The sequence below is a fragment of the Heloderma suspectum genome, chromosome 3 (assembly GCF_057233095.1).
Source record: "Heloderma suspectum isolate Gila_16-S chromosome 3, 16-S_ref, whole genome shotgun sequence".
Lineage (NCBI taxonomy): Eukaryota > Metazoa > Chordata > Lepidosauria > Squamata > Helodermatidae > Heloderma > Heloderma suspectum.
In genome coordinates, this window is record NC_139460.1 from 179,266,599 (window position 1) to 179,277,919 (window position 11,321).

At 43.9% G+C, this 11,321-nt stretch overlaps 1 protein-coding gene across 1 annotated transcript; it reads right to left on the reverse strand.

The window, feature by feature from the left end:
- Positions 1–535: 535 nt before the first annotated feature.
- Positions 536–5,548, reverse strand: GDF2 (growth differentiation factor 2). The gene is made up of 2 exons (XM_084845095.1): positions 5,136–5,548; positions 536–2,870 (listed from the first exon to the last, which is right to left on the reverse strand). Exons 1-2 carry the CDS (start codon positions 5,473–5,475, stop codon positions 1,945–1,947), a joined length of 1,266 nt encoding a protein of 421 aa, XP_084701221.1. The 5' UTR covers positions 5,476–5,548; the 3' UTR covers positions 536–1,944.
- Positions 5,549–11,321: the final 5,773 nt, after the last annotated feature.

Sequence of the window (11,321 nt, forward strand, 5' to 3'; positions counted from 1 at the left end):
TGAACACTTACCAAGCGGTACCACAGTGCATATAACTTGCTAAGTTGGTCATTTGTATAGTTCTTCCAAGTGGCGAGGTAAATCTTAACATGCTTCTGCCCCTGATCAGAAATCCAGGGAAGTAGGGGAGTAGTAAGTTTTCCCCTCACCACTTGGCAGACAATACAAAGTGGTTACGTGCACACCACGGTAAGTTTTAATCTTGGTTCCTATTACTGTTAGCCACCTTGAGCGCCATTTTTTGAGTGGAAAGGTAGGATATAAGTCAAATAAATCAATAAAATAATTAAATAAGTTACCACTTTGTAAAACGAGTGTCTGCATTCACCGTCTGTCTCTGATTTTGAAAGTAACTGCCCTTCATTTCAGAATCTGATGCCTGGTATACACATTCTCCCTTAGCATAACAATATAATCTTTTCCAGAAATGTTGAAGCTACCAAAACAAACAAACAAACAAACAAAAATCCCCCTACCCAATTTTTGGGGAATTTTGAAATGTTGGGAAAATGTAAATATATGCAATTTCTGCCTTACTTGTAAAACCTACATTTTATTTATCACTTTAAAAATATGCAGTGCATTATGTATAATTTAGGAGTTGGCACATAAAACAGTACTGTTTGATACGAAGCAAGGACTGCTCACGCATACAGGAAATGACATAAAGTTCAATAGAGTCCTGTTATCTTGAATGTGCACCATACCATTCCTTGTCATGACCAAGCACAGGAGGCCTGTGAACCTTCCCTGTATTCTCAGTCCAGCCCTCCCTCTCACCTGATGCAGACAAGCAGACTAAATTCTATTGAACTCTGGCAGTCTGCACACCAATACAGTCTGCACACAAGCAGCTGCATCCGTGTGGAGATGAATAGTGTCCCAAAGAAGTATGCATTCATTACTTTATATTCGTACAATAATTGCAAAAACACCTTTGCCCCAGTCCAGCCATGGGGCATTACCACAGGCTTCCACACATGCAGCTGGGTGGGAACCAAATGTATAACTAGGCACCCCACATTCACATACTGTTCCCTTCTCAACCCAGCACGCAGGGCTTTATGTGCAGAGTCCTTCTTTAAAATCTAAAATTCTGGTGACTGGCTACCCAGGAGGGGAACAGGACTGTTACGAAGGGATTCTGTTCTCTCCCCCATTCCACTTCTCTGCCAAATAATTTATTGCCAGAATTTTAGCTTTTGCAGCTCCAGCTCCTCTGTCCACACGCCATTGGGTTGGAGTGCTACAGAGTTGCAAGTTGGTGAATGCTAAGCATATTTTTTGTTATCCAGCAAACAGTAAAAATTAAAATAAAATTTGAACACAGAAACTGTGTATATTATGGAAAACAAAAAGGAAGAGTTAATAATTTGGCTTAGAAATAGAATGTAGATCTCAAGATTATCATGCAGAAATCAAAGAAAAAGAGTGGAGTGGAAAATGTTTATAATGCAACCAACATAATTTCATTGCTCTTTCTGAAAGGGAAATCTTTCATAAGACCTCCCGCTGCCCCTATATTTTCCATAGCAGGCCTTTGAAAAAATGAAAATCACCCACACTTTATCTGTAAACATATTACCAGTTGGCCACAAGTGGAAGTCTATGTGACCATGGACAGCCAACAGCCTATGTCTTGAACATAGCTAATGAAGTCAATGAGACCCAACAATGTCAAGCTCTATAAGATATATTTGCCATCCCATGGGTGGGTTTAGAGGGGACTTGTTCAACAGAGTTCACCTAAGAAAAGCTACACACATACAGAGAGAGGGGGAAGAGAGAGAGAGAGAGAGAGAGAGGTAGGAATTGAGCTTAGAATCCAACAGTCCTCATACTCAACCATTTATTCATAAACAAGTGCCATTCTATGCAATGTCCATAGAGAAAGGGCTGCATGCATGATTTATGTTTAAATTATGAGTGAGAGGTCCCCTGATACTACCTGCAGCCACATTCTGCTACTGTCATCCCCTCATAGTGGTATTTGAGAGTGGGGATCCCAGCATCATCTTTATAAAGCAAGGAAATTGCATCCAGCTTAGTGGGGACACAACAGGCTTTGGCAGCTTTCTTGGGGTTCTTGTAGTGCACCAAGGTCTGGACAATAGCATGTTTGGTTGGGGTGACATTATCAGTCAAAGGAAAGAAGCAGCCACCTTTGCACTCAAATGCCTCATAATCTGAGGGTGCAATGATCCAATTCCAGCCAATTTCTTTGAAGTTCACATGGAGAGAAGTTCTCCGACAGTGGTTGATTTCAACACTCCGTTTGCTTCTGGATGAAGGATGACGGATCCCATGTACAGACAAAGCATTCTGTTTGCGGGCAGTGTTGTTCTTTACTAAGCTCCTAAGCACACTCTCCTGTTCATGCACCATCATTTCCTGAAGTTCCATGTGGTTTTCCTTAATTCTGTTCCCATGATCGTTGGAAAATACTATCAGCAAGGGCAAATGGTTGGAGTCTGGGGTTACACTGATGTGCAGATTCCCACAGGTGAGATCACTGTGAACGTAACTCTCCAAAGCAATCTCCAGCCGACTGGTAGCCCTTGTTTTTTCTGCTTTGACCCATCTTTTCACAGCACCAGAGACATCAAAGATCACCCAGCCACATTCTTGGATTTCTCTGGAGTCTAGGAAGGATTTGATATCTTTTGGCTTCTCGTAATGATTTCCTTCAAGGACATCATAAATGGCCATGTTTCCTTGAAGATGAGAGAAACACTCTGCCTCCTTCTGACATGCAGTGTGGATTCTCAGCTCAGCTCTGGTGACTTCTTCATGCCATGGCAGGGAGACATTGAAAAGCAAGGTATATTTTTGAAATGGATTCATTTCCAGTGAAGAGAGAGAAGCAATATCTGCAAGAGAAAATTGATAAATGCTATTATTATGGCACCTATTATAGAGGAAGAAACATGAAACTGTAGGTCTTAGTCTTGAATCTTCAGTAGTCTTAACAGATGGCTTATTGTTGTTAAAGTGTCTATATAAAAGGAAGTAAATGACACGGATACTGCTCAGAGGAAGGGAATGGAGGAAAAAATAGAGGTGTGGCCATCCCCTCCAATGTTTCATAGATGAAAACAGGGACTCTCTTTTATGTTTGTAGCAACCCTATTATTACAAAAGGTTCACCCCCTGAGCCTCCACCATTCTATTACTTTATGTTGTGGATTAATGGTAGTCAATATTTTTCAGTTAATAACCTGTACAGCACTGGGTTGAATGGACTATAACAGTTTAAAATACTAAATTCCACAATAGATTTGCCAGTACTATTATAGAATAGTTGCAACTCAAATATATTTAGCAACATTTACTATCTGGATAGAGTTGAGGATTACACTGATATTTTCTCTCTCTCTCTCTCTCTCTCTCTCTCTCTCATGCATCTGTCCCCCTGCCCCCTCAATTAGAGATGTAACATCTAGACATGCAATGGATAGGGTTACTGCACATTAAAATGTTAGAGGCATCTCCAACATGCACCCCCAAGACAAAATAGGGACAATGGTTTTATTTACCAGACACTGATACTAAAAAAAGAGAGGGATTGCCTGTATTAATTTAAGCACATGGGTAAGATCAGTTAGAGAAAGATAGAGTGATGAGGCAAGGCTGTGCATGTGTTTATGTTTTAGCAAGCACTTAAATGCACCAACAGAAGGAGCCAGGTAGATGCCAGGCGGCTTATTTTGGTATACTATATTCCAGGATGGACTTACAAAATCCAAGCGTGGACCCTGAGGGATTGTGTTCATTTGCATCATGTCAGTCACTGTAAAGGATTTAGAACTAAGGGGCTTATTATGTCAGTCACAGCTCTACTTGTTTATCTAGACTCTAGATAAGTCTAGATACTCTAGAACTAGATACTCTAGAGTTCTAGATACTCTAGAACTCTAGATTCTGGAGTTTAGGAACAGAAGCTGATGTGATTCAAAATGATCCATTTAAAAGAGAGCAATTAAGAGGATGTCTATGAGAAGTTCTGAATTGGCAAGACTTTGGGGACATATTGTGCTCACAGTAACATTGCTGGGAATGCAATAAGGCCTAGAAGCCTTGGTGCCTCTCTCAGCATAGACTTTGCCTTCCCCACAGCTCCAAGTGGTGAGGTCACTGGGAGAGCTCAATCCATGCCAGGGAGGGTAGGCAAGCTCTGAGACCTTTAGGCCCTAGCACATTCCCAATGATGTCATCAGTAATATGAATAGGCTTAAAGATCTCACACACGGATTTCACACGCTAAATGGCATCTTTAGAACATGGATCAGTTTCAGACACCACCTATGAGCCTTGGCCAGTACTGGCTATGATGTGGCAGGGGGTGATGGAGTAATCCAGGGAAGGTGTGCACTGACTCAGACAGGATCTGACTTAGCTCTCTGCCCCCCAGGAGCCTCCTTCCTTCATGCAGCTCATCAGCAAACAGAACTGCTGAGCAGATTTTGTGTTCTGTTTTTTGCCAACTGAATACTCTTAAGCATTTCTAGTTCATCCTTTCATTTCAGAAAAGAGAATGCCTGAAAGTTAAGAATACTTTCTTAATAACTTCTGCTAATTATAACTTTCCTGACATATCCAGATTTGGCCATTGTCAAAAACAGGATCTCTTGGATGAGGACATTGATATCTGGCATACTCAGAAGTTTTGCCCTTCTGTTCATTTTGGTGCCCACTGAGGCTCTACTCCCCTTACATTTCCTTTTGGGAGACTTCCATGAGTCCTGTGATGTAGTTAAAGCAGAAGAAACAACCATTTCATGTACATGTAGAGATCATTCAAACCCCAGAAAGGTGAGTGTTTTAATCAAAAATTTCCCACCTGCATTTGCTACTCTCTATATGAGGGAGTTGGAGCAGGGAATGTGCCAAAGATGTCTCAAAAAGCAAATCCCAGCTTATTGCTGGTACCATTAAAAAAAAAACACCTTAAAAACACAGTTTGTTCTTATATTGTCTGACATAAGTGGCAGAAAGATAAAAAGTTGTGACTAGAATATTAGACATGGCAACTAGGGTTTCCAGAGAAGCCCAGGGAATTCAAAGAAGCCCAGGGAACTCCTTGGAAAATTCTAGCCTACAAATTGGAAACAACAACAACAACAACCACCTCATACCTTCAGGACTGAAGCTGCGTACAATGTTGGATATGGGGCTGGAAGATTTGTCCTTGGTATACCTGTTATACAAATCAATCATGAATTGAGGTGGTTCCTCTTTCATCTTCTCTTGTGAAGGTATCTCTGATAAATTCAAGTTCCTCAAGAAATCAGCTTTCAAGTTCTCCAGGAAAGCTGTAAAGTCAAAATGGGCTTCTCTCTCCACATTTCCAAGGTCACCAGAATATTTGTGAGAGTTTTCAGTTGTAAGTAACCTGCCTCGGTCTTCCATGGGTTTGACACTTGTCAAGTGAATGACAATGATGTTCAGAAGAGCCAAGGCACCAAAATAGTACATTTTGCATGTGTTCAGTTTTCCAATGGGGAAAAAGCCAATAATGATCCAGACGAGTAGGCTTCTTGTCTGATTAGAGTCTGAACAGCAAGCCGGGAATACCAAAGGGCAGTCGCCACTTTCCGAAGCTGCGTTGCAGCTGTGTTTTTTCCAGCCCCTTGAGAATTGTCAAGCAGATTGGTTGCACACTTGCCCTTATCTCAACCATTGATGCTACATTTCAGTCTCTTATCTAATAAGGCTCTTCGCTAATGAAGATTCTGTAAACATCAGAAAAACACATATGGCCAGTGGAAGCACATGGCATCCAGGAAAGAATCTATGTTCCTCTTTGGGGGTCATCACTGCCTAATTATGCTCCATCTAATTTCCTTGCCAGCGACAATATGTATTTCAAGATGCCTGGGGGGAGACATGAGGATTCCCACAGCAAACAAAACTAAGATGAGAATGAAAAAGAATACCTTTTTTGGGGGGGGGGTTAAAAATTAAAAATAACACCCTAATGTCTGTTCTAAAGTTCCTCAACTTACTATCCAAAAGGCACCTATGTAGGGGACTTCTGTCCTTTTGCAAGACACAGTCTCATTACTATAACACCCTTTACATTTTCTCATTTATCAGCCAAGTGCTATTGCTTGTACACAGAAGATTATCTGTTTTCTGTCAACTTATTTGCAGGGTTTTCATTTTCTGGTAATGTAACAAACGTTTTAGCTTTTTGCTTTCTTTCTTTCTTTGATATAAAATATTCCAGTATGAAGAACTTCTGGGGCTCAGGCAAGTCTTCAAGGGAAGCAAGTTCTGCAGCTGTGGGGCAGTCACTGAGAATGCTTCTTGCTTGTCTGGACATGGCATATGGATCCTCATTAAAAGAGGCGGGGGAGGCAGTTTCTTAGGTGTGTTGGGCTTTAGGACATTTGCTTAAAGGTCAAAATTAGCCAACTGAAATGTGAGTAAAAGACACATCCATCATATGCATGCCTGCGTACATGATGGAATCTTGGTGCATATAAGCTCCCAGAATCTGCATGGACAAAAGCTAGATTGACTACAGAAGCAGTAGCAGGTAGGAATTAAGCATTCCTACTTGAATGATTGATTGGATCCGGACTACATTAGTCACGCTTCAGTCCCATTTAGTCACACTTTAGTCTTTACTAACTTAAGTCCCATTCATTTCAAAGGACTAAAGTTTAGTGTGGATCCAACCCATTGTTTTTGGTGACTTCCAAAAGCGGCATATAAAATCAGGCTTGATCGATCTAGAAAAGGCCACCCTCCAACTTTGTTTCAGTGAACATTTCTGAGAACTACTCCTGATGTGATATTGATACTGAGAGATTAGGAAACACAAGTGGTGACACTTCCTGCTTTTCCACAACTCTGTCTTATCTGAACTAGACATCTCTTATCTCATCCACTTGGCAGATCCACCAGTTTCCAATAAGTTGTGTGAAGCTTGTACATGGGAAGCATTCTATTTTTGGTGAAAAAAAACAGCATAGGAACAGGGTATGAGAGGTGCTTGCACTTCCTGCTTCCTTTGGGTCATTGTCATATTGCTTTTAGCCAAGACGAGAGCAGTCAAGCTTCCCTGAGTGTGTACCACTCTGCTCCTCCCTACCCCATTCACCGACAGTTTGCCTGGCAACCCAGGAACAAATAATGCTAGCTAATGAAAGCAGAGAATGCAAGCATCCATAGGATGCACAAAATATATTTAAGTACTTGGGAAGGGATTTTCCCCTTTAAAACAGAACAAAATGGAGGGATGAAGGGAACAGATAGATTGGAGCAGGGGGACACACTTTCCTCCTGTGTTGAGGACCCATGGGTGGTGGCAGTGGTAGCATCAAGACATGACCTTCCATCAGCTGGCCTCACACTAGATCCCTGTTGCTCAATCAGCAACTCCCAGACCAAAAAAGGCCCACCCAGCCTCTGGGAACCTTCCAAGCCTCTGCCTCTCTCTACCATGCCTACAATAATCATCCCTTCAAACATTTGGAAGTCAGATGACTTGAATTCTGTCAGCTTTGCTGGTTGTTGTTGTTGTTGTTGTTACTACTACTATTATTGTATTTCTATCCCACTTTTCAGATAATTATTGTCTCCCAAAGCAGCTCACATCAATAAAAAAAGAGACAGAGACAAGCCCTGCTATCAGGCTTCCAAACTAAAAAGACAAGACACCCAAGGGAAGAAGAGTAGAGGGGCTCTGAGGGGGAAAGTAAATTAGAGAGATCAGTTTTTCAAGGCCAGAACAAAGCGGTGAGCTATAAGCGGGCATTTATATGCAGTCAGGCTGAGCATTTTACTTGGATAGTAGCTGGTAGCTCTTGTTCCTTTGACCAGTGGACGGGACAGAGGGCATCTCTTCATCAGCCTAAAATTCTGCATTTAAAACAGGTATTTCTGCTTCTGTTTTACATGTAGGATCACAATGACTCCCTTTTTCATGTGCTTCCTTTCCCCCCTCCCCTTCCCCCCTCCTTCTCCCTGTATCTGAGTCTTCCATTCTCTTTCACTGATCTCGCTCCTCTTCTTGCCGCTTTAAGTCTTTTCACGGAGGGAACTCAAGCGGAACACAACGGAGTAATTTGATAGCTCAATATCTGCAATCTATTTAAAAACGGAACAAAGGGCATTTCGTGCAGGAGATGCCTTGGAAGGACATGGCGTCATGTAAAGAGCCCGCAAACTTCCATGAAGGAGCAATCTCAGTCACAGGATAAAAGCTCTGTGTGAAGCAGCCCAGATTGCTTTCTCTTGGCTTCTGCAATACCATGGCAATAGGCAGGTTGAATGGAGTGTTCTTTCTGGAAGGAAGGGGAAGCAAGCTCCCTGCAGCTGCTCCTTCTTTGGCTGATGGACCAGACCAGGTTTATCTCACCCCTGTGTTGATGTCATGCTTGGGAGGCACAGAGTGTGGCAGAAGGAGGTCAAAGAGGAGGTGCCTAACAGCGAGTGGCCACACTCCAATGCATAAGAGAGGATGAAGAGTTCTTGGACAGAACACAGGAGGCGCTGCAAGAACAAGTGCAGGGAGGCCACTCAGAAAAAGGAGGAGGAACTAAAGGAGGAACAATGTGCATGGACAACAGTGACAGTCAGGAGGAAGAGATTCAGAATTTGGGATGGCAGAGAATTCCGCCACGGATCTCGGGGAGGCCGAATGCCAGTGCATTCGGCCCCCCGAAATCTGTGGCGGAACAGCCTGCCACCCCCTGCCACCCCCGCGGATCCCCCCGGGACAAGACTTACCTGGGGCGGATCTTCCGGGCGGCGGCGGCTGCGGCGGCTAGACTTTCGACTGGCTGCCGCCGCTGCCATTTACAGTTGTTGTTGTTGTTGTTTTTTACACACACGTGATAGGCTACGTAAGTTTTTACGTAGCCTAAAACGTCTGGGTAAAAAAAAAAAAAGGTGTACGCAAATGGCGGCGGCTATGGCCGCCACCATTTGCGTTCCTTATTTTGGGCCGTCTTAGTCTACATAAATAATTACGTAGACTAAGATGGCGAAAATAAGGGGAACGCAAATAGCGTCCACTACGCTATTTGTGTTCCCCTTATTTTCGCCGTCTTAGTCTATGTAAATATTTACGTAGAATAAGACGGAAAAAATAAGGAATGCAAATGGTGGCGGCCGTAGCCGCTGCCATTTGCGTACGCGTCCCCCCCCCTCCCAGAGCCCTCCGCGGCCGGATATCCGGCTGCGGATGGCTCTGGCCTGGCTGGGCCTGGCCGGCTGCTCCGCGGAGCTGCCGCGGAGCACAGCTGGCCGCGGAGGATTCCGGGGGGGAGGAACGGAGCGCCTCCCCCCCCACCATAAACATAATCGATGAACAGGTGATTTTCGTACATCCCTATTCAGAAGGCACTCTGCACCTCTGGAATTAAGAAACCGCTTTGAGCCTCTTGCAGAAGAGAGTGGCTCTGAGCTTTCAGGGGAAGATCTCAGCAGACCTCCTCACAGTATAGGAAGCAAGATGCTGCAGCCCTATGGAACAGAGGGATGGAATTGCTCCCTGCAGCAAGAGGAATAGGAGGGGATGTGTGTGGCCAAACCTGTTGTCTCAAGAAGTATGTTGTCTCCCAGGCGCATGGATCGGACATGTGATGGAGCAGCTGCCAACACTCATCAAGTTCACCAATAGCTATCCCCTCCTGCTTATCCATGTGGGAATGAATGATACAGCTATGGCCACATTGTTGGAGCTGACTGTGGCTCAGGTCATGAGCTTCTTGTTGCAAAATTTCGGCTTAAATTGAAGATCGTAGGGAAAACCACTAAACCATTCAGGTATGACCTAAATCATATCCCTTATGAATATACAGTGGAGGTGAGGAATAGATTTCAGGGATTAGACCTGATAGACAGAGTGCCTGAGGAACTATGGACCAAGGTCCGTAACACTGTTCAGGAGGCAGCAACTCAATCCATCCCAAAGAAAAAGAAATGCAAGAAACTCTACAGAAGAACTCTACAGGAAAGATCTGAATGTCCCTGATAGCCATGATAGTGTGGTCACTGAACTTGAGCCGGACATCCTCGAGAGTGAAGTCAAGTGGGCCTTAGAAAGCATTAGTAACAACAAAGCTAGCGGAGATGACAGTATTCCAGCTGAGCTATTTAAGAACCTAAAAGATGATGCTGTTAAAGTGCTGCACTCAATATGCCAACCAATTTGGAACACTCAACAGTGGCCACAAGATTGGAAAAGGTCAGTTTACATTCCAATTCCAAAGAAGAGCAATGCCAAAGACTGTTCAAACTACCGTACAATTGTGCTCATTTCACATGCCAGCAAGGTGATGCTCAAAATCCTACAAGCTAGGCTTCAGCAGTATGTGAACTGAGAACTACCAGAAGTACAAGCTGGGTTTCGAAGAGGCAGAGGAACTAGAGATCAAATCGCCAACATTCGCTGGATCATGGAGAAAGCAAGAGAATTCCAGAAAAACGTCTATTTCTGCTTCATTGACTATGCTAAAGCCTTTGATTGTGTGGATCACAACAAACGCTGGCAAATTCTTGAAGAGATGGGAGTACCAGACCACCTTACCTGTCTCCTGACAAACCTGTACGAGGGCCAAGAAGCAACAGTAAGAACCGGACATGGAACAACCGATTGGTTCAAAATTGGGAAAGGAGTACAGCCAGGCTGTATATTGTCGCCCTGCTCATTTAATTTATATGCAGAGTACATCATGAGAAATGCCAGGTTGGATGAATCACAGGTCGGAATTAAGATTGTTGGGAGAATTATCAACAACCTCAGATACGCAGATAATACCACCCGAATGGCAGAAAGCCACTCGTGATTTACTGCGGGCTTCCCTAACAGACTCCACCGTGTCCTTTTTTTTGCCATTATACTTTAATGTGTAGCTGTGCAGTCCTGTGAGCATGGGGGTGCAATGCTTCAGTGGCTGTTTTGTATTTTAGGTAGGGATGGCAGAGAATTCTGCCACGGATCTCGGTGAGGCCAAATGTCAGTGCATTCGGCCCCCCGAAATCTGTGGCGGAACGGCCTGCCACCCCCCCGCCCCCCTGCGGATCCCCCCCAGGATGAGATTCACCTGGGGCAGATCTTCTGGGCGGCAGCGGCGGCTGGTCTTCCGACCGGCTGCTGCCGCTGCCATTTCCACTCTTGTTCTTGTAAAAAAAAAAAAAAAAGACGTGATAGGCTACGTAAAGATTTACGTAGCCTATCATGGCTAGGTGGGTTAAAAAACAAAACAAAACCGCGTACGCAAATGGCGGCAGTTACAGCCGCCGCCATTTGCGTTCCTTATTTTTGCCCTTCTTAGTCTACGTAAATATTTACGTAGGCTATGACG